Source organism: Pseudonaja textilis, chromosome 1 (genome assembly GCF_049901715.1).
Source record: "Pseudonaja textilis isolate UNSWEBS1 chromosome 1, rPseTex1.2, whole genome shotgun sequence".
NCBI lineage: Eukaryota > Metazoa > Chordata > Lepidosauria > Squamata > Elapidae > Pseudonaja > Pseudonaja textilis.
Window position 1 is genome coordinate 224,033,446 of NC_141990.1, and position 24,163 is coordinate 224,057,608.

The 24,163-nt window shown below is 40.1% G+C and overlaps 2 protein-coding genes across 3 annotated transcripts in view; both read right to left on the bottom strand.

Moving 5' to 3' along the window:
* The window catches only part of ANKRD13D (ankyrin repeat domain 13D), a 29,746-nt gene extending 24,282 nt beyond the window's left edge, over positions 1-5,464 (bottom strand). Inside the window, exons 1-3 of the mRNA XM_026719614.2 lie at positions 5,011-5,464; positions 2,119-2,254; positions 262-386 (exon numbers count right to left, since the gene is read on the bottom strand). Of these exons, the coding sequence (XP_026575399.1) occupies positions 262-386; positions 2,119-2,254; positions 5,011-5,100 (351 nt within the window). The 5' untranslated portion in view covers positions 5,101-5,464. The remainder of the gene's footprint in view (positions 1-261; positions 387-2,118; positions 2,255-5,010) is intronic.
* Positions 5,465-10,312: 4,848 nt separating this feature from the next.
* Positions 10,313-24,163, bottom strand: part of GRK2 (G protein-coupled receptor kinase 2) — a 39,713-nt gene continuing 25,862 nt past the window's right edge. For both annotated transcript variants that reach the window (XM_026719630.2, XM_087920667.1), the window contains exons 11-21: positions 24,033-24,163; positions 23,210-23,304; positions 21,715-21,822; positions 21,475-21,541; positions 16,838-16,938; positions 15,350-15,416; positions 15,125-15,220; positions 14,274-14,436; positions 13,932-14,068; positions 13,541-13,654; positions 10,313-12,283 (exon numbers count right to left, since the gene is read on the bottom strand). In XM_026719630.2, coding sequence (XP_026575415.1) covers positions 12,113-12,283; positions 13,541-13,654; positions 13,932-14,068; positions 14,274-14,436; positions 15,125-15,220; positions 15,350-15,416; positions 16,838-16,938; positions 21,475-21,541; positions 21,715-21,822; positions 23,210-23,304; positions 24,033-24,163 — 1,250 coding nt within the window. In that variant the 3' untranslated portion in view covers positions 10,313-12,112. The remainder of the gene's footprint in view (positions 12,284-13,540; positions 13,655-13,931; positions 14,069-14,273; positions 14,437-15,124; positions 15,221-15,349; positions 15,417-16,837; positions 16,939-21,474; positions 21,542-21,714; positions 21,823-23,209; positions 23,305-24,032) is intronic.

The following is a 24,163-nucleotide window of genomic DNA, read 5'->3' on the forward strand; positions in this document are numbered from 1 at the left end:
GCAAACTTCTCTAAATGTATGTTCTTCCAAAGTGCAAGATTACATCTTTCATAATACGAGCCAACATGTTTTCCTGAGAGGCACCAAATTGAGGAAAGCTGCACAAGAAATTGTTTGACAAGGTTTAATTTCCTCCTCTTTACAACTTTTGGCAAGAATATTTGACAAAGCCAGGATAGATATCGCAAAATAAATATTTGCAGACTCCAAAAGAGAATGGAAAATACTCCGATTTATCTGGAAGATTATATTAATACATACCCTACGTAGTTTGTTGAGTAATTCTGGAATACCAGCCAGTCGTCGTGTGGCACGCTGGTAATCACGATATTGGAGTATCAACTGTACCATCTCTGGATCTCCAGTGCTTACAGCTTCTTGAAGGACTAGATGCCACGGAAAGAGTGTAAGGAAACAGTAAGTATCTAGCTTCTTGGATCTTCTTTCTGTTTCATTATGCCTTATCTTATCTCTAACCTCAGTTGAATTTTACTCTATTCTCACATCCAGCAGAATCAGATTCAACCTCTTTATCTATCTGTATCTATATCTATCAAAGGAAACATCTAAATGCCAGAAGAACTAGAATTGTGCTTATTTATGTCAACAGTGCTGGGAACCTGAGCAGAAAGAGTGGGAAAGGTACCATAATACTAAGAAAATTGCACAAAGTGGAAAGCCCACTCTTCTATCTGCAACTTAAATATTCAATTAGTTGAAGGTTACATCTCAGCTGACACAAAACAAATGCAATCATGAGGAAACTTGACTTTTTTGTAGATTTCACAATGAAATCTGCTGAAATATGAAGATGTCCTTGCTGAATATATTTGGTGTAGACCATTTGCTTTTTAATAACTATGAATGTTATTATTTATATTAAGGATATAAATCAATTAGATGGTTTGGCAAGAATGTTTCACTGTAGTATATTTGGTTAAGTCATTTTTCTTCTTAAAAGAGAAGTCTAAATTTTTCCAGAAGGTTTCAACATTAACATAATTCCATCTGATTTATATCATGGTGTTTCAGGAAATCTGTATAGTTTCTGTTTTAATGGTTTTGCTTCACAGATTTGCTTTTTTATATCTTAAAGAAAATTTTAAAAATTAAAATTAAAACCTAGAGTGATTAACCATTAGAAATACAAGTAGTCCTTGACTTATAACAGTTTGTTTAGTGCAATTTGAAGTTACAACAGCACAGAAAAAAGTATCTTATGACTCTTTTTCACACTTATGACAATTTCAGCATCCCCATGGTCTCATGATCAAAATTCAGATGCTTGGCAACTGACTCATATTTATGATGGTTGCAGTGTCTCAGGATCACATGATCACTTTCTGCAACCTTTGCTTTGCAAGCAAGGTCAATGGGGAATCCAGATTCACTTAACTAACGTGTTACTAACTTAAGAACTACAATGATTCACTTAACAACTGTGGCAGGAATGGTCGCAAAATGTGACAAAATTCACTGAACAATTATCCCACTTAACAACATAAATTTTGGGCTCAACTGTGGCAGTAAGTAAAGGACCACCTGTGGTCTATTGGCGGTCTTGAAACAAATACACAGTAAGAAGCATTTATGGTCACCTCATGAAGACATTTGGACAAACTTGTCCTTTTCCAAAAACAAGTGTGAAAGATAAGGAGTTGACCAGAGGCTTGAAGGAAGCGAGACTTTACTGTCTCATGAGAAAACAATGATTTCCATCCTTCACTGTCTATTCCTCACAGCAGATGTCACAAGTCCTTAATTTTTCAATAGTTTTGCCTTCCTGTGTCCAACTTTCAATCCTTTCCAATTTTCTACCTTTCTCTGCCTGCCATATAAGAAATTATTTTATTTTAAAAAATGAACCCTACAGCCCATTTTAGTTACTTAATTCACTCCTATAATCTCCATTTGATAATCTGTCCCAAAATATTTTAAGTGCTCTAGGCTAGGAAGTTTACATACCTAACAAGCAAAAGAATCTAACAGCTTTTCACACTGTTAAGCAGGGTTTTTTTGAAATTTGTGCAAACTAAAATCTTTTGCCACAGAAGCCAGGAAGTAAAGGAGGAACATTTCTCATTGCTCTAGCAATACAGACTTTCAACTATGTCCTACCTGTCCAGCCATTGGCATTCTCCTGACCCACACTGGCATTGTGTCGCAGCAATACACGGGCAGATTCCAAGTTCCCAAGGGACACTGCCAATTCCAGAGGTGTTCGGCCACGTGGGTCAAGCATTTCAATATCATGCTGCAAAAGAATCAGAGGATTAATAATCTGGATAAGAAATGTTTTGCAGATAAAACAAGCATGGTGTTTAACTTCAACTGCAAGCTCGATCAATTTTCAGTGCTGGGATCAGTCTTGAGAATGGCCTTGTTCAAATATCTTCTGTTAAAGAATGCCATTCAGCCAGCACTTGTTCTCAAATATTGCTCTTTATCTCTAAGGCCATCCAGGATTAGATATAATTCATAGAGTTAACTGAACTGACACAAAGGACACTAATAGGAATTGTAATATAGTTTTATCCACTAGCAGCTAGTTGAAGGACTAAAGAACCAACATTGCTGTTTAATGTAAATTGATGCCTACAGCGGTATTTCAGCCCATAAATTGTTTTATAATACAGTACTGGTATTCAATTTTGACTTCCTGATGAAAGAGTCTTGCAATGTTATCCTCCAGAGTTTCATTATTATAAAGGTAGCCATTCACATCAACAATCTTTCCTTCTGACAAAAGGGACCAAGATCAGCCCAATTGGATTTGCTTTTTAATGACAGAAGGTATACACTACAATGCATACTTACACAGTAAATAAAAAAATAAGAAACAAAAATTAACATGTTTTGGAGCAATGTAGTTAAGATTATTTAGATGAGGTTAATTTAATAAGCATCCATCTACATAATCTAATAGCTACTAACACTACAGCAAGGAATTATAGAAAGTTGATTTGTAATTCACTAGTGGGAAAATATGTTGGGGCAAAATCTATTCCAGCCTTGTTTCAACAATGAAGGACACAACTATTGCAACTCTGAGAAACTGTCATCCAGCTCAGTTTAAAAATGAGGGGGCACAAACTGTTGTTCCATGGTATAAATTTTTCAGAGATATTTGACTCACTAATGAATGAACCTCAGATTACCAATTAAATTCAAAGGGAATACGTGGGTTGAACTTAACTAGTCACACATTTTACATAGGATGGATGGATGGATGGAAGGAAGGGAGGAAGGGAGGGAGGGAGGAAAAGAAAGGAGACTCGCTTAAAAAGTCTCACCACTTCTACTCCCAATCATTTGCCATTTATAAACTTGTTACTCTATCCTGACCTAGTAGTCCCAATACTCTCTTACAAGCTCTTCTTCAGAATTTTCACATTTGTAGAGACAGGGAAGAAAAAACCCAGGGAGGATAAACAGGACACAGTAATTGCCTTTAGCACCATATTTATAAACTTCCAGAAGTATCTGGATGGCTAGATGACTCAAAATATTAGTTTTCCAAAATTCACTTTCCAGATGCTCCAAATAATTTCCTTTTCCCCCCAGAAAACAACAGGTAGGATTTTTTTTAACTTTCTGAAGTTATTATCATTTCATAGCATAGACCTTTGAAAACTCAAATGAACTGATCCCCATTTTGTCTCAGTTCCAAAATAATTATCAGGCAAGATTCTTTCTATAATACATAGCCCAGTATTCTTTCTATAATACATAGCCCAGTATTCTGGAGATACTATTCTCCTTGTTTTAACCTCTAGGTAGAAAAACAAATATATAAAATTAGCAGGAGTCCAACAAACTACCAATCTGAGACTGTCTATTTCTATCAATTTTTTGGAGCACAAATGCCTATCCAATGCATGATGTTAATCTGTGGGACAAACAGGAAGTGAAATCTGCAACGCATTTTTGATCATGTTAAACAGTGCACTGCAGAAAGCACAAATAGGCACAGGCTCAAATAGCCTATAAAAAGTAGGAAAAGGAAGATTTTCAGCAGTGACTTACAGAATCTTTTAGAATAATGCATCCATCCCTGGATAGTGTACATGCACTAATGATGACCATAATCGCATTCAACCATAGTTGAATATCACTGTAAGTCCTAGTGTGAAGTCTTCATTTTATTTGTTTAAGTGTAGAAATGGACAAAGAAAGAGCCAGGGTCAATTGGGTACACACATGCTTAAGTTTAATAATATTTTATTCTTTCCCAAAATGGTGGCCATTTATACATTATTGTCCTGAATAAGAAGCTGAAATGGGAAGGAGAAAAGGAAAAGCTTGCCCTCCATACCAGAGGATGTTATAATCATTACCAGGCCAGGGGCATACATGCCAACTTGTGATCCTTTGCCCTCATATACCCTGTCTGGGGGAAGCTGCAGAGTAACTATGATTGAAAGCACATTAGACTGTGGGATTTCAAGCTGAGTGCCAAAAAAGGAGGAGTATTCTTTTCTCTGAAGCGCCTATTGTTAAGGTAGGTCTAGTATGTGGGGATTTCCAAATGAAATGTGGCTTGATCTACATAACTATCCTCAAACTGCTCCTTGGGTTGTAATGAAGAGGAAGAAAGGAGAGTTCTGAGACAGGAGAGAAATAATGGAGATGCAGCACCAGGGTTGCTACCCCGAGACTGAGGAAAAGAGTGATTCCCAACTAGTATCTGGAAATAAATATTCGTCGGACATTTTCCATGCCAGTAAGGAGGAAGAGAGAAATTCATTAGAAACGGGTTCCGTGGGATGCAAGTGAAATCTAGATTAGAAGTAGCCATCTCGGGATTAGGGGAATCACAGGCCTCGTTCACTGCCCCCTCCCCTGACAGCGAGGGGATGAAATGGGGAGGCAGAAGAAGCTTGGGACTCTCTCCATCACATCCCCTTCTCTCTGCGCCCCTGGGCTCGGGCTGAGAGGGAAGGCAGGCTGGGCTGGGTGGATAGAGCAGAAAAACAGACGTCCCGGACCGGGGAGGGGGGCTCCGCGTACCTGTCCCTTGCGCAGCTCGCTGTCCAGCGCCTGGTGCCGGTTGTGCCAGACGAGCAGGTGCAGAGGGAAGGCGTCTGCGATGCGGGCCATCCCGTCACCATGTCCCCGCGCCTGGCCGGGTCTCCGCTCCGGTCCTTCTCTGTCCGAGGCCTTCCCGGGTGACGGCTACCCAGCCAGCAGCAGCAGTTCCCGTCCTGCTCGCCTCAGCGCTGGGCCCGCTGCGGTGGCGGAGGCGCTGCCGAAAGGCGAGGCGAGGCGAGGGAGGGGCGCCGCGCGGCCTGGCCGGGGTGCGCTGCAGCTCCCGAGGTCGACCCAGAGCCCGAGAGCGGCGGGTTGGGAAGAAGGGGGCGGGCCTCCGAGGCGCAGGGAGGAGAAACAGCGGTCGGGGCGCGGAAACCTGGCCCGGGCTGGGCACTTTTCCGGCCTGGTTCTCAACGCCAGCCCACGCGAGAGGAAGGCACTCGGAGGGTTTGGGCGGCAGCGGCACCCTCCCCCCGTGCGTCACCGAGGGACCCGGGCAGCGCAGCACGCGCAGACTGAGAGGCTGGCTAATGCCCGGGGGTGTCCCCGCTTCCCGGTTCGCCTCCCTACGCGGGAGAATGAAAAAGAAACGGCGCTGCGTCGGTGGGTTCGCTTTGCAGCGGGGCGGGCGGGCGCGCTGCCCTTTTCTGCCCTGACTGCAATAATGCATAGATTTCGCAGGGGAGAGAAGCATTTCTTTCTCAGGTTGTTTCGTTTACCGCAGCGTTTCGTTCTGCGCCACGTCGTTTTAGCTCCAGAGAGGAACGATCTCGTCAAGGCTCAGTTGTGGAACACAGGGGTCCAGAAAGGGAGGCGTTTGAGCATGTGCAGAATGCCTTTCCTTTGGCAGAGAATACAGTACAGTTTGCAGAGTATGAGAGCTCTAGCCTGCTGTGTAACGAAGTCATATATTCCAACAACGCTAAGTAGATATATTTTTTTAAAAAATAACTTTTATATTGTTCAAACATTTGGGATGGCGACTCCTCTTACCATGTAATCCTGTCTCTCTTTATTAGATTTGAACAATCTTGGTAGTTTAGGGTCATACTTAGGCAAAATGAGCTTGACTGACCTTAGTTAAACTTAGTTAAACCTCTTGAGTAGACACTACTTGGATTTCAGGGCATTCTTCCAAAAATGAATTGTAAAAGTTCTGTCATTTTACTTCCAAATGGCTTTCAAGGATCAGGTTTTCTATTGCAGTGCCTGTTTACTCTCTCATCCCCCCAGGCAGGTCAGATATTACCAGGCCTGTCTGAAGGGCTGTCCTGAACCAACTTCATCAAACGGTTGTGTTTATTGATTGAAGGGACAGGAAAATTGGCACCAAGTGAACTTGAAAAGAATTGGCTTCTTTCTTTGGGAGAGGCCTCCTATGATTAGGCCTCAAAAAATGTAGCAAAGGAAGTGAAGAGGCGGTACTGTAAAAACACCAAGAAGAAAATACATTAGGCTAAGAAAGCTTTTTTTCTTTTTTAGTGAGATGACCAGGAATCCTCAGTTAAGCAGGTTTGCTCTTCAACTAATAAAAAAATATACCTCAGGCTTTCTGGGAAATCAAGTTTATCTTTTTCATTTTTTGAAGTCGCTCTTGCATTCATTTTAACAGGCACTGATGTTGACTTTCAACTGTGCTTTTACACTGCAGTACATTTCTGCCTAACTTATATCTGTATTTATCTCCAGTAAGCAAGATGACTTCTGAAGAGTTTAAGTCTGGTCTAGCCTGAATTCTGTTGTGTTTATTTTTGCCAATTTATGGGACATGGTTATGTTTTCAGGAAAACCAACCATAAAAATTAGGGGTACCATTACATTTTATTGATTATGGATTCTATTTCATCAGATGCCTGGTGTTGTCTTCTATTGGAGATATGTGTATCATCCATCTACCCATCCATTCATCCTATCAGTGGCTGAGCCCTGACATACTGATCATAATAGCACAGGAACAGGCATAAAACACCAGCTCCATAGAAGCAGAGGTCTACCACAGGACCAGAAGTGGAAGTGCAGACTGCAGACAGGTCTTGGAGACAGTCCAACCCATAACGCCAGAGTGTAAGATACAGGCAGGAACAGCATACATGGAACAGCACAAGTAACTGACCTTGTGTACAGGAATATCTACATAGTGCATGGGCTAGACCCGTGATGGTGAACCTATGGCACGTGTGCCAGAAGTGACACGCAGATCCATTTCTGCCGGCATGTGAGCCGTCACAAATCTACTGCGCATGTGTATATGCCTCCCGCCAGCCAGCTGATTGTCAGGTAGCTGCTATGCATGTGCAGGGGTGGGGTGCATGTGTGGGGGTCACGCGTGCATGCGTAGGGGGTGGGGGTGTTGCACACGCATTGCATTATGGGTACAGGCATGCATGCGCACGTACTTTCAGCATGTGACGAAAAGGTTAGCCATCACTGGGCTAGACCCTCCCAAGTCTAAATGGGAGATTCCACTTAAGGTTTTGGAGAATAAGGTCTAATATTCTGTGGGACGTACACATCCAGACGGCCAAAAGGCCAAAGTAGTCCCAGTGGTGGTAGGAGTGCTCAGGGCTGTGATTCCCAAGCTGGCAGAATGGCTCCAATAGATCCCAGTAACAACATCAGAGCGCCCCGTCCTAAAGAGTACAGTACTAGTAAAAGCTAAGATACTATGTAGGAACAAATTCCCAAGTCTCTAGTAGAGGGCCTGAGATTGAAGAAGACACAGACCACCCATGGGGGGAGGATTTTTTTAAGGAATGCATGTACACACACACACACACCCTTGGTTGCAGAAAGTGCAACTTATAAATATGTTGATTGCCAAAACACCCAAATTTTGATCATGCAACTGTGGGAATGCTGCGACAGCAGTACATGTGAGGACTGGTCCTAGGTTACATTTTCAGTGCTATTGTAACTTCAAATGGTCACTAAATGAAGGACTTGTTGTTAAGGACTTTGTGTACCGGTATATCTAGGTTGTATGCAAAATCCAAATATTTGCAAATTGAAAATTCATCCCAGCAGCAGTTACAATTTTTGACATGTACTTATATTAGCATTTTAAATTTGTACTTCGGTGTTTTGGTATGTTCTCTTTTATAGTTTCTGACTAGAAGTGGAGGAAAATGTAACCAAATTGCGTTCTTACACGAAGGGTAGTATCTTACAGGTCCAATAAAGTCCAAATTAAACAGAACATATTTTCTGATAAATTCTAGTTAATCTATTCCTGGTGGAAAATCCTCTGTAAAATGATTTTGCTGAAGCATAGCAACTTGTGTGTTAGCAGAAGTATTTTGTCACCGGTTTCAGAATATTGCTTTTCTTAATGTAAGAAATTGTGCTCATTCTTTTGCACAAGCCTAATTTGTCTTCTGGGAACAAGCAGAACCTTATTGGCCACTGATGGCATACGGACGTTGCAATACTGTAATAGCATAGGCTCAGTCCTACCATTGTGCAGAGGGAAGCAGCTATTTTGGGTGGTAGGAGCTAGGAAACAACTATGAGACAGAGGTTGGGACTGGCCATCTTGTAACCTACCTTGAATCCCTGGGCTCAGCAATTCTATGAATTACATTCTACCATCACTGCTGAGATTTGAGGGATCATGATATGGAAAAAAGATACACCATTTTGGTTTTTGTCATAGGCAAGCTTAAATATTTCTCATGATACAACCACTGATCAGTGATTAGTTCATTTGCCACTGACAAGTCAAAGAGAAATTGAACTAAAACAACTTTATTAAAGTTGTATGTCTCTCACTCAACAGACTGTAAAAATGGGATCGTTAGATGGCAGAGAAGGGAATCATTTTGTCATCTAAAGGCCCAGCAAGACAGGCAAAACGTTGTCAGAAGATGAGAACCAAATTTGATTTTATTAGTTTTTAAAAAGAAACGACTGTATTGCCTGAATAAAAAAATAACTTCAATGACTTCAATATCTGGCTGGTGATTTATATAAGCAGGCAAATGAACTCCTAATATGCAGTTGATAATATTGGGTGCTGACAGTGTTATCTGGATGGAAATGAGCACAGAAGTGATGTATTTAAGGATGAATGATTTATATATTCTTATAGAGAGCTTATGTACCTAGAATTTATCAAAATGAAAGTGGCATACTTTTCCCTCCCAACTGTTATGAACTGAAGTTACAAATTTTGCTAAACCAAAATTTGTTTTCCAAATTACAGTGGTCTTGTTCAGAGTTCCCAAATCTTTCTGGCTTGGTGGAGTGGCAGGGGGGAAAGGAGATGGTTTCGTGTGAGTGGTGGGCAAGCACACGTTCGTGCAAATTGACTATGTGGGCATGTGCTCACCCACTGCTCGTGCAACTGGGGGTGCATGCGCACTCACCCACCACTTTTGCTGTCCGGTTCTGCATGCTTAAGGCCCAGTAATGGGCCGCCGTCCGGGGACCCCTGGTCTAGTTCACACACTACACTTTGTCAAAACCCAACAAACCACATTGTGGCCAAATATACTGGGTAAACCAGCTTATTGACTGCTATAGCTATAATGCCAAATGAATATGTACAGATGCCATAAAATCTAGTTTTCGTAGCAATGTTATAGAAGTCCTTTGCCTTGGGGAAGGGGCTGGTCTTCCCAGCATAATCCTGAAAGTCTTAAGATCCTAAATCTTCTATCCAAGAACTGACCAAGGGTACATAGCTTTCAAGACCATCCAAAGTCAGGTATTTTATTGGAAGCCCCTTAGAGTCACATGTTTAAAGGTGGCTACATATATTAAATAATATAAATAAATAGAATTTCTGCTGCTGCTGCTTGCTGGGGCTTTCCTGTATATTTATATGAACATATCCATGCATATTTTCTTGTATGATATAAAATGTGGCTTGCCACTGCCTTTTATGAGGAGTTTTTTCCCCAACTGCTATCTAGTTGGGTGTTAATGCCGCTGTTTCTTATACTGCAGCTAATAGGCCACTGTAGGGATGAGAAATTATTGCCTTAATTAATATTCCATTAAGGGCTCATCATCTCCCATTGTCTTCAAGGCCTCCCTTCCTGTCTAGTAGGGAAGAAGCCTGCAAGGTTAGAAGCAGTAAAAGATAAAGCTGCTCTAAAGCAGCATCTATAATAGGAAGATAAAACATATTCTTGAGACAAGGCTGATGTCCTCTGAGCAGAGGTTTGGTGACTTCCGGTACTGCAAACCCCAAGCATATTTACGCATATGGTCGGTGCTCGTGATCTGTTTTATCGTTCCGGCAGTAGAAGCCACAGAAGAATTCATAAGTATGCACTTGTGGGTTTTGGATTTTTTATTATAAAAAAACAGTATTTATCCCACTCATTAAAATCACATTCAAAAATCGGCAAAAAATCCATAATAATAACCCAGAGAAACAAACCAGAGATCAATATTTACAGACACTGCAGGGACAGGGTTTTTTATTCCACCTCTTCTTGGAAGGAAGGGGGGAAATCAGATGGCAGAACAGGCAAAATTCATCACATGGGGGGGGGGGGGGGCATGCAGCAGAGGCAATTGCATGCGCTTGGGGCATGAAACCTGACCCCCAACTGAAAGCCGTCCACCCCAACCCCCCTTAATTGCAAATGAAAGGAGGAAGGCGGATACAGGGGCAATTCGACCTGAGATTTCTCACCATCCTGTGGGAGAAATCATAACGCTTGGGTGGGAAGGTGGGAGGGGGCTTGAAAGGGAACACTGTTTAATACAAGGCATACCGGAAAAGGGGAGACGAGCAGGCTTAGCTTTTCAAACCAACCTGGTCCCTTGGCACAAATTTATTTACAGAATCCTTCAGACACTTGGGAGTTGGCACAAAGCCTTGATCAGGCTGTTTTCAGCTACTGCAGTCCAGCTCTAGCCTCAAGAGGCCCCGAAATGTGGCTCGGGCAGCTCCAAATCACTTTTGGCATGAAAACCATTGCCCCTGCCTCTTTCCACAGCAAAGCAGCATAAGTTTTGGCAGTGGAGACAGCAGAAACGGGGGCAATTCTCACCTGACTTCAAAGAAAAGAGTTGGAGGCATTAATATATTCTGGGCAAGACAAACACGGGTCTCTCCAGATCTCTCCTGGGGTCACAGGGAGCACAACTTCATCTCTGCTAACAGGAACAGGCACAAGACCATCTTGAAATTTGGCACCATTGATTGAGAATGCCTGTTCAGGCCTGGAATAGCAAAGGATTTCAGTTCCTAAGGCTGCTGCTGAAGCAGCAGCTGCTGTCCTGGGTTGGAAATATCAGATTTGGAATGGTGAATGGTAGAATAAGAAGGTAATAGTAAGGATTAAGGACCTGGACAGAGCACTGGGAAAGAACAGGGCTACATTTTTATTAGGAGTTCCTATTACTGTGTAATTGTTTAAAGGCCAGACCTCATTCCCAGCCTGGAGTGGAACCCCATCCAATCCTGAAAGAGATGCTTAATGCCACCCTACCCAAAACTCGGGATAGGTGAAGATGCATTCTTCAGATCTCTCTGGCAAGAACTAAGATAGATTTCTTCAGGATCTACTGTAGAACCCTTGTCAAGAGTTCGGTATGGGAAGGAAAAGGGTCTGAATTTCAGATTGCCTTGTGGATTTCTCCTCATTTCTGCTAGCGTTAAAGAGGACTTATTTTAAGACAATGTACATTCCCAAAATGCCATGTCAACAAGGCCCAAGCTAGCAGGATCTGTGGTATACCTCATGTATACTTTAGCACACATCTGGCACCACAATGAGAAAGTAGGAAGGAACTGCTCAAGATGCTTGGCACACTTCAGATTTCCTTCTGTTGGTCCTATTTAGGGGCAAGGCCTTAATTTCAGCCTTTCTCAGTAGGGAATGAGTAGATTCTTATCCACCTTATCAATCTCCTACCCCTGGAATGGGTATTGATCCCCATGTGCAGAGGGGATAGGGGAGGAGGGAACCTGTCCCACGCTTTCTGAATACCCCCACCCCCTCATTGTATCCCTGGGGGTTGGGTGGACATCACAATGATCAGCAAGAAGAGACAGAAGAGAGGGTGGGGATGGTGGGCAAATCCAGCTGAATAAATTAAGGATGGGAAATGAAGTCAAGGAAGGTCAGAGGCCATTGGTACTACTGCTGCTGCGCTGAATCAGTGGGACCTTGCTTAGCTCTACCACTGGAGAGCGTGGCTTATGTTTCATTTTGGGTACCCTCTGCAGCAGCTGTTGAGCTTCTTGATAAGCATCACGCAGCTCCTTCTTCCACTGCACCAGCTCAGGATCGCTCTGAGAGAAAAAGAAGATGTATTAACAGAGAAGCACAAGAAAGACATATTCCAAAACAATAGCAATAGTTGCACGGAGGGAGGGAAGAGAGAAATTATATTTCATCATTGGTCTTATTCACCCTGTGAGTATGGTGACAATCTGATCCAGAGCCCTTATTACAAATAAATTTGTTTCTTTAAAAAGAATATTTGCTGTAAGGAGTCAGCAATATGCTCACTAGATATTTTAGACTGCAACTTCCATCAAACATGGACAGTGGTTAGGACACATACTTCAATACCACTTATAATCCATTTAAGCTGAACTCGCAAAAAATTACACTTTAACATGCATTAAGACTCTTGAGCTGTTGACCCAAATCAGCGAATACATCCTTCCTTTAAAAATTTAGATATAAATGATTAAAGCTTCCAGGGATTCCCTTAGTGCTTAGCACCATGTCTCTCTGCCAGCTATTAGCCTCCTGTTTTCTCCCAGGAGAGGAGAGCAACTGGAGAGAGAGAATTTCTGACCCTAACAGCATAGTCCTGGTCCCAGAGGATCCACTTATTATTTGCCCTGAATGCTTTTTAATGCCCACATACTCTGCAGTGTATGGAACCTGCAAATTGCAAAACCATTTTGGTTACAAACATTTGGGATATTATAAAGCAAGATAAACTCCTTCTAGATATCCACGGAAAGCAACAAGACAGAATTGCTTAGCTTTGTTTCCCTAGCTAGTATTTTTCTAGAGAGAATGTAAATGTGGCTTTTAGGGACTGGGGAATATCTACAACTTATTGCCTCCCAATATTGAAATATAAGCTGCTTCTGATCCTCTGGATTTATAAACTAGACAATAATTGCGCAAATGCAGTTAAGCTGTACTTGAAAACTTAATAGGCACAGATTATTCTGAGAAGCATTTGCCAAGCATACATGACCACTAAAACAATTCACTGTTCAAGTCACTTTTTCCATAAACTAAGAAGAGATCCTGTCCTAGTCTCTAAGAGCAAATAATGGGGATTTTAAAGAACCACAATTTTTAAAAAGGAACACAGAGTGAATCTAGAGTGAAACAGGAAGAACAGGATGCAAAATAATTTCAACTTGCCTAGTTTTGCTCTTTTTCTATTTTGTATGGAATAGAAAATTAACATCTTTCTTAGACAGATACCAAAGTTGAGCTTCACAAAAGATTTAAATTGACCATCAAGAAAAATTTCTTAGGAGAGACTATATGAGAGGAGAAAATCAAAACAAACTTACATCACACTGCAGAACAAATTGCTTGCCTCCCCGGATCTTAAGCAGAATGCATTTTCGATCTTTTACTTGTGTCTCCTCCACTGACTGGATCTCTTCCATAGTGAGCAGGGACTGCTATAATGCCCCACAACAAACATTTGATTAATGAAAACAATTTCCAACATATATCTTAAATATTCATCTTTAACCTATATCTAAAGAGTCCTCTTCGACCGGTGCTGTGCTATGGCCTTAAACACACACAAATGTGTGCTTACCTCTGAGTGCTATATCTCCCTAAACACACACAAACTAATATTGAATTCTTCCAACCATGTATGACAAGTCTTCATACAACCCCAAATCTGATATTCTATCTTTCCCATCCTCTGGAAAAAAGCTTGTTCCTTACCGGAGATTCTCCCTCTCCACGCCACTCCAAGCGATTTGGGAAGAGGTAGAAGTATCGCCTCTGCCACTGAGTAAGGAAAGGATTCCCTAGTTTTGACATATAGCCATGCATGATGCAGTCTTTGCCCAAAGCATAATCTGTACAAAATAAGTGAAGATAACAACATGAAGGCTAACAAAAAGGTGTTATAGGGAGCAGAATGGGACTAGTACCAATGAATCCAGACAGCCTTCCCACACTAAAAACAGGGAAGAAACACCAAGTTTTCAAAAGCAAATTCTTGCGGAATAAGCCTCAGTTTTGGCAAAGGGGTTTCTCATACAGAACAGCAACAAGGCTCACCTTCCTCATGGCCCAACTGCTTGTTCTTTGCTCTTTTGCGGGCCTCCAGCTTGTCAGTCTCAGCATTGACCGTATCAAAGACAGTCTCTGTCACCTCCTGCTGCCAGCGCTCTGAGATGGTGAGCGGAAAGTTGCGATAGAGCTCTTGGTCACTATCCAGTAGCTGGGAGGAGAAGAGCATGCTATGTCATTATGTCTCCAGGAAGAGAGGAAAGCATTCCGCTGGGTTTCAGCTGCTGAAACAGCAGCACAAGAGTTCTACTGGATATCCCACAACAGTCTTTCAGTTAGTTTCAACAGCATTCTGATGTTCTGTTTGGACTTTTGGAATAAGGCCTATTGTTTTCTCTTTGACAGTGTTATTTGCTCCAGCTCTGCTCCTTCTATTAGAATTCACAGCTTGCACAATTCCTTGTCGTTATTTCAGAACCCATCCTTTCTACTACATCCTAATTTCCCCAGCACTTTTCCCAACTAAGAACATATTCAGTAGTGGGATCCTACCTTAGTTGCTACCAGTTCGGTGGGTGATTGCGCGTGCGCATGCGCCCCTAACAATCCAATCAGCTGAGAGGATGAAGAAAGGAAAAGCTAGGAGCGACCTTCCCACCCTCCCATGCGCTTTTTGGTCTTTTATTCTCTCAGCTGATTGTTGGAGGCTTTTCTTTCCTCCTCTCAGCTGATCGGAGGCCTTTTTTTTTTTTAACTATATGTAAATTCAACATGTTCGAGTTTTGTTTTTTGAAGAAAAATGGGATATCAATTTTAAAAGAGAAATTCTCATAACACAAAAGAAAATTGCAGCTACTCAGCAGAGGGCACCATAATTCTGGGGGATTGTCCTTGAGTACCTTAATTCCTTTGGTGTCTTCTTCATCAAATGAGCCAATGTCAAAAGCATCTGCTGCATTTACCTCCCCACGTGGTGGAATCAAAGGTGGAGGATACTACAAAGATACAATGAAATAAAGTTGGCAAAGAGCAGAATGCTGTACCTTTTCATTTTTTCCACATCATAGTGCCCAAATATGTGTTATTTTCTTTCCCATTAGCCTTTCAACTAGGGCTCCCCTCACCTTCTGGAGAAAAACCATCTGCCAGTCCACACCCTGGAAAAATGGATTCTCCTTGATTTCAAGTGACCTAATGAAAATATAGAAGAGGTAACAGTGATCACCTTTGACTTTGCAATAGCTGGAACTAAAAGGCAGGGGATAAAAAATTTGAGCTATGATGACCTTTATGAACAGAAAATATAATTTATCATGTTTATGTATTTTTATAATCAGTGAGGAATTCCATTAGTGTGGCATTTCAATTTTTAATTTAAACCTTGAAAGAATTCAGGTAAATCTAACTACAACAACATCTGTGGACTGTTATCTTCTACTGGAATGCCCAATTTGCTCAGAAAAGAACATGTGTCTATTGCTACCGTTAGAAAACTAAAAATGCTGCTTAAAATTTCAGAAACTAGAGAAGTAACTGAACAAAACTTTGAATGGCTTTGGAGGTAGAGGAAGGGAAGTGAAACTATTACTCCGTGGACTCTTTTTCCTTTCTGATGATTAGCAAATACAGAGGAGGAGGCCACCAAATAAAACTCCAAGATAAAATATGCAAACATTCTAAATTTGCATAGTATATGATAACATTTATTGTACCAAAATCTGGATGATCAGGCCACAGAAATTATTAGCAGGGTATGCAATTAATGAACAATACGTGTAACATTAATCCTAAGAGGCATGCATAGAAAAGAGCCCACTTCATCAGATGAAAGTAAAGGTTTGGTTCATCCTTAAGGACTTTATGTATTTATCTAGAGACTACATTGTATCTTATAGTAATTAGAGAAGAAAAGAAATAAATTGAATAATGCATTATTTTATGAAATGGTAAATGAACCATAATAAAATGCAAAAAACAAGAATTGCTGGTTGATCTTTTATTACTTGGGGGAAATGTTTTTAAAAACAATAGCACTTCATGTTTTCAAATTACAGTAGCTATTTATTATTCTGAAAATCTTTTAGATTTCAATCTTGATCTATATTCAATGCTAATCAGAAATCATGAAAATAAAATCCTTATTATAAGAAAACAATATTTCTGAAGTTTACATAACACTGATGTGTTTTCCTGGTACACCCATGCTACAAGGTCATCTATGCTGATTTATCAGAGTGTGTCTTGAATTTGCAACTGAGGAATGGAGAAAATTGGCAGCCTTGAAAACCAAGGCAGCAGTCAAGATACTGGGGAATGTTTTTATGAAGCTGGTTCTGTTAACATTAACTTCCAAGTTTTGAAGTTTTGTTCATATTGTCTTTACGCAATAGATCCAGAAAATATGTTTTGATAATCAAGGATATGGAAAAAATACATTTTTTGCAAGTTTTTGTTTTTCTTAAATAAGAAGTGAAGGAATTGTTCTCATCTGACTTCCAAACCCAACTCTATTCTATGTAGAACTTTTTCTAGAACTGAACCTTAAACTCTGGCCCATTCTGACATTCCTCTACATCTCCTATAGTCCTTCAGCACCTTGGCAGGACACTCACCCACGACCCATACAGCCCAGCCGACGGTTGACATCTCTCTGTAACAGTCCCTCCAACAAAGAGCGTAGCTCAGGTGAAAAGGAGTCTGGGAGCTCCACAGCCTGTTGAAAAAGGAGGACAGGTTTTAGCTAAAAGATGAGCGATTGAAGAGGTCAGAGGAAACCAAGCAGATATATCTTAATTCCTTCAACCTTTGGAAGCATTATTTGTTATTCACTCAGGCTATCAGAAAAGACAATGTTCCCCATTCCAAGACTGGGTGATTCCACAGAAATAGTGAATAACTTGGGTCTGACAGCAATGACATCTTAATTCTAGAAGGAAAGGAAGAATAATAATATGCAACCCCCAAAATCACATGCAATCAGTCTCATTTCATTTCACACAGCCCTCAGCATTATTCTGCTGCTTGAAAACAACAGACCCACTGGGAATTACTTTCACTTCTATCCTGTGCTCGCATATGTTTCTGCAAGAGTAAAATGGGTTCAAATGCAATGGAATAGTAAAGAGGAAGGAGAGCTGAATAATTTTGTAGAATCTACCTATTTATAACTGTGGTTTTGCCCTCTATCAACAGTGGCCAGAGGGTTGTTTCTGTGTCAAGAAATTTTCAGAGGAACAAGGCTCCCTATCTCTGTGTATAAATCCTCAGATAATTATGATGATAATACATAAACCATGGACATTGCAAAACCTGAAGACAGCAAATTAGAGAAAAAAACTGGAGAAAAATCACAAAGACCTGCAAATAGCAGTAGAATAACTGTGGCAACAGAAAGCAATGATAGCACCAATAGCGATTGGTGCCTTGGGTGTAATTTCAGATCTGGAGCACCCATTGAACACCATCAGCATTGACCAAATCAGCATCAGTCAATTTCAAAAGGCAGTTTTACTTGGAACAGCTTACACTATGTGACAATACTTTTAATATTATTAAACCATAACATCAGCCTATCCCAAACCCTTGGGAAGAACTCAATAACTGAATAAAAATGTCAAATCCAATCTAAACATGTGGCTAAACGCGCAAACAACCATAATGATAATAATAAACTTGCATGTTGCCTGACTCTCAATGGCTGTGAGTAGTTATTAGTTGTTAACAATTAATCAGTGGAACAACTTGCCTCCAGAAGTTGTGAATGCTCCAACACTGGAAGTTTTAAAAAAGAGATTGTCTGAAGTGGTGTAGGGTTTCCTGCCTAAGCAGGGGGTTGGACTAGAAGATCTCCAAGGTCCCTTCCAACTCTGCTGTTCTATTCTATTCTATTCTATTCTATTCTATTCTATTCTATTCTATTCTATTCTATTCTATTCTAATTATTGGATATTATCAGCAGAGGTAAAAAGTTTTTTTTAACTACTGCCATTTTATTGAAATGTTTATTGGCTCCCTATTAGAGCTACTTTGTTTTCCGAATCACTTCATACAATTCAACAGATTCTTGCAAACATCTTACAGATCTTTATCCAAGCTTTTCACAATCTGATTACTTCCAGATGAAATAGGATTATAATAAACAAAATGCTTACTTGGAAATCACTTGTGGATTTTGTGCTCCAGGTGGGGGAAATAATGAAACTTGGACTTTGGGGTTTGCTGATTAGATACCTTTGCTATTATAGAAATGGCTAGTATATATCAATACATATCATTTAATGGAAGAAATTGAGCTGTACTGTTACTACTAACTGTTACTGTGCTAAAGAGTCGGAAATTAATGTTTTTCTTTTGTTTTTTCCCTTTCACCCTACACTCTTCTCTTTTTCCTCCTCCATTTTCCATTCTTTTCCCTTTCGTATTTTATATCTTGATAAACCTAATAAAATTATTATTAAAATTGTCAAATGGCTATGTGATGTTACAAAGATGTTATAAGTTACCAATGGCTCCCTTAAGTTATTTATGGCTTACATAAATGCACCAATGCTGGAGGACAACAGCTATGATCCTAGTGCCATCTGGATAACATCAAGTTGAGGAAAATTACCGGTACTCAACAAGTCAAACTCCAAGGTTAATTTACAGATCACTCCCCCCTGAGCATGCCCAGTTCAGTTACTCAGTTTGTTTTATTTCATAGATCACTTAATTACACAGCTCAATTTAACTGGAGGTTCATCAACATTGAAATCAAAATATAACTTGTCCTCCTGGTTTCATACTTGATAAATCATTTCTAAATATCCTGGGTGTATTTATACATCATATGTGCCTTCTAATTAGTGGGATGCAGACAACTGTATGTTAATATTAAAGAGAGTCTTTTCATTGGAGAGACCAAACTTTCCCAGCATAGAGTGAACACATTTAAATTAAAACTGTGTTTTGGTTCTGCTTGTGGCAAAAGGTGGACAAACCAATCAGTACCAGCCTTATTAGCAGGGAATGCTGTAAATGACACATGCGTAAGACTGGTAACCAACTTTACACATTTTCTATCCCACTCAAACATTTTATACGAAAGTCTTAATTAGGTAACGCCATGATAGGCAATGGAGGTCTGTATTAGCAGTTGAGAGAAAAATACATTTAAAATAGCTATAAAAATGAGGATAATATAAAGGGTTTAAATAGTTAAAAAGAGAGAGAAAATGAGTGATTTTGATACACTAATTTATTATTTGATTTGAAATAACATAAAAATGGGAGCCATTGGTAACTTATAACATATAACTAATATACACTGCACTGATTACAATAATGAACAAAATTAAAAAAATAAATAAACTGATAAAATAACTTGGGTTAAGACTGAAGTAAGTCAGTGCTGTAAAAATATTCAAAGTTCTCTATGGAAGATAACGATATGCTGAAGAATGGAATTGCTACAAATTCTATAAATATTAGCATCCAAGCAAAACTGATGCATAAAAAATCCTTTGTACTGTGAGAAGGTTGAAAAAGGCTGCATGTGATGTAATTGAAAAAGTACTAAAATATGGATGTGGAGTACAGCTTATTTAATGTGTGAGAACTCCATCTGGGCCTGACAATTGAAAAATGCTTTCATTGTCCTCTACAAAAGGATAGCAAGCAACAGTGAATATGAAAAGTACAAAAGGATTAATCTATTGGAAAGATGTTTGGCAGAATTTTGATTGAAGAGGTGTGACAGATGATAATGTTCTTTTTAATCTTTTTTTCTTTCTTGTACTGTTTCTTATTCATTTTCTGTATTTTGCGTAACATTACGAGATGCCAAAAGAAGATAGCATGATATGTGTATATATTTGTATATATGGCCTTTCCAATGTCAGCACTTAAAGGTTACCCAATTAAAATGACTAGCAGTAATTTCAGAAATGCTGAAAGTCAATTCTATTTCATCTAACCAGAAACAAACACTTTGACAACGGTTCGATCACTTTCAAAGAGACACATTTAAGAACAAATGTATTCAATCAAGAGAAGTAAGAATCAATCTTTAAATTAAAAAAGGGTAGAAGTTTGAACACCAGTTCCTAAGGAAGGGGGCAACAATATTGAGATTTTCTTCCCTAGTTTTCTCCTCAAAAACTGGGTGCTGCACTAGGTGGACTTTGAATTGTTCCAGAAAGGCCTGCTTTACACACTGAAGACCCTTTGATAATTTTATATTGGTGTTTTTTATCGGCATGTTAGTATTGGCTTCCCAAATAGCTTCCAATTCCATTATCGCATGAAGTAGATGCTCGTGTAAAAAAAAATCACTATTAAAAAAGCCCCACAGCCCTTTAAATTTTTCGGAATTACAGTGACAGATAAAAGGGAAGTAGCATTCAACTATCAATCTGGCTGAGTCATCTTGTCTTTTTCCTCAAATAGTAAAGTGTCTTGAGGTAGCCCTAAGCACCACAACCTCTTCCTTCATTTCCCCCATTTCTTATTTCAGGTTTGACTGCTGTTTCTGTACTAACCAAAATGGAGGTATTGTTAGGCTTGGGGGAATCCCAAACTTAAAAAAATAAGTCCAGATTGTCATGAAACCAAAGGGGAAACTATAGAGCTCAGCATAACTGGCTGATTAATAATGCACAACTGCACTCCATCACATTGAATTTTGTTTGTGGCCCTACTTACTTAAAACACATTGTTTTAATTTTGCTATTTAGATTATTGTTGAAAATCAAGAATGTTTTGTATTCTTGATTCTCAATCCTTCTGTGTGATGAGGCCGTCTTATTTCCAGTTTTCTAAGGGACAGTGTAATTGTCTACTGAATTTTGAGAGCTACAGCAAGGAGAACTTATATTCAGGCTTCATAGGTCTTAATTACACTTGCCTTGTGTAAAACTGAAACTCCTAGACTTGGTAAATGAATTGTGATGAGGTAGTGGAAGAGAATTTTAGGTTAAATACTTTACCAAAATACTGACTGATAGTGGAATTATTTTCAAACAAATGCCTGGACAGATATTCAAGTGAGCTATCGCTTGATAAAGCTATCAAGTAGACACACAGTATAGCAGTAGGAGAATCCAGTGGTTGACCTCTGCAAGGATTCCAATATATCCTTTGAGGGGAGGACTGGTTCAATAAGGAGGACAGAGATCATTTTTACAGAACAAAGGGAGGGACAAATTCATATTCTTTGAAGATGGGAATCAAAGCTTACCCCTTACTAAATTTAATAAACAAAATCACTTACCATAGTGAGTGTCATGCGATCAATCTCATGTTTGTCTTTAGTCTTGTGCTGTCGAAAAGGGCTATGCCTGTGTAAGACCAAGCAGAATGTCAAAGGAAAATTGAGGTAATTTCTTTCCTACTCTCTTGTACACCTTGTGCCAATTACTCCAATCAACCCCAGCTTCTCCAGCCAGTTACAGCTCATTTGAATGATTAAGTTTCCACATACTGCACTTTCTCAGCATATTCGGCCACTTACCCCCTCAGAAGTTTGAAGAGCATGCAGCCTAAAGAAAACCAATCAGCACTGCTGTCATAGGCCACACCTTTCTGCAAAACCTCTGGTGCCATGTACCCATGTGTGCCACTGTAGAGAGGATCACACCAAGAATTAGAAGGAGCATTAGGCTAAAGATCCTTAGAAGGATGTATCAAAGGAAAACAGAATTTATCCTACTTTTCTATCAGAGATTTGCACTGCATTTCCCCCCCTCCCCCTATTTTACCTGGTTTGTAAATCGAAGTAATTATTAATTCCTCCTTGCATCACATTTAAAAATTGTAAACATGATATGTGGGAGTATGTTTAAATACATTCTTAATGGAAGTGGTTTCAAATAGATAATCTGCTGTCAATACCAAAATATATAATTACATGTGTAGGTGAATACAAGGTTTAATCACCAACACTCTGGGAACATCCTTTTACCTTATAATTTAAAAGCAGAAAATGCAAAAGGTGGACTCCATGTATGCAATCAGGAGATTGGAATGTTGTGATCTGTTGATCCATGTTATCAGTTTGTGTGTGTGTGTGTGTGTGTGTATGTGTATTCATATTCTCTCCCTCCTTCTCCCTCTCTCCATTATGCACAGTTCATATATAAATGATGGACACATTCAGCTATATAAGCATCTTGGAATGATATTATTCCCTATCACAGTTTAAGTATGATATGTCATGCCCTTGTCGGAGTCTGATTCTGAGGGGGAGATTGAGGAGCTGACAGGGAGTGGGAGTGTGGCTCCGGTGGCTGTGAAAGAAATGGGGGAAGGGCACAGTCCGACTGGGCATTCAGAGGAAGACCCAGGGCCACCCCCTCTTCATCCTAGGGCATGCAGGGAGGAACAGAGAAGGGAGTAACGTGGCTTACAGGAGAGAAAAAGGCCTGATCCCTTTCATTAGCTGCAGTTGGGAGAACAGGATATAAGAAGGGTGTTTGCACACAGCACCTTGATGGAAGCAAAGCATGCATTATCTCGGTCAAGGCTTATCTGGGTGTTGGCGTCCTCCCAACTGTGTGTGCTTCATTATCGTTGGGAAGTCTGCAATTTATTATCCTGGTCTGTCGTGTTAATTACTTCAGCATGGTTTGTGTTGGGTTTTTTATTTATATCTGTACTTTGGGTTCAGACTGCATTTCTTCCCTTTGTAGACTGTTTTTAGAAGAGTTTGATCTCCAGCCAAGGATAACTGGACACTGGGGGCCAGTTGAAGGCATTAAAGGGACTTTACCTATTTTTGTGACTTTGTTGCTTTTGTGCCACACCCCAGGTCATCACATGAACTTTTTGAGAAGTGAGGCAAAATGTTTCAAATTTTCCAGATAGTTTGAAGTAACCCTAACTAATAAACTAGCTAATGGGGGTGATGGACACTTAAATCTTAAGTATCTGGAGGTCACAATAACACAATAAAATTAATCGTATCTAGCATTTCTGGGCAAAAAAGGATATTTCTTTTAGAGACTCACACACTGGCATGAGGCTTCTTCTTGGAGAAATCACAGGCGAGTCCCAAATCTGAGATGCGGACATGACCAAATTCATCTAGCAAGATGTTGGCTGGCTGTAGGGACAGAGCACCATTTAACAAAGTAAGTGTTTTATTTTTATTTCTTGGACTCCAGAGTGCTGCTGTGGAAATGGTGATGAAAGAAGGCAAGCAAGCCCAGCCTATTGAAACTCTCCTCCCTCATGCTGTGACCCCGAGCCTCTGCAACAGCACTTTGGTAAGTGCTAAAGGTAAATCTCTGCAGGAGAACTGAAGAAGCGTTTTCCGAATGATGAATTTAGCTCCCACAGTAGTTAGATTAGGTTTACAGAGGAGCACAATCAAGTTATAATATACAAAACAAGCAACAAAACATGATCTCATCCTACTTTATATGAAACATTAGTTCTGATTCAAAAAATGGATATCAATTATTTTAATAATTCAAACTACTTAGAACAGGAATGTGAGGTTCTATGGAACATTAAGATTTTAGAACATTGCTTTAATTTATTCAATAAAAGAATTCACACAGTAATCAAACTTCCATTTTCTAAAGGAGACATCAGTGTTCTCTGATCACAAGTCCCTCAGTCATATGTTGGCTCCTGAATAGGAGGTGGAAGAAATACGAATGCACTGAGTAAACTACCTTTTTCTCAGAGAGGAATGAGATATTGAAGCCTCACCACTGAATACCAGCAATCTACTCCCTTTGTGAAATAAAGCCAGTAATGGTGATGGTGGCTCTGCTGGACCCCTATACAGCAGTGGGATTGGTTAGAAGAGGTAGGTAGTCTCACCTTGAGGTCACGATAAACCACAAAACGATTGTGCATGTGTTCCAGACCCAGAATGATCTCTGCTGCATAGAAACGCATCTCTATCTCCGAGAAGACCCCATGCTGGGAGAGGTGATAATGTAGATCACCCC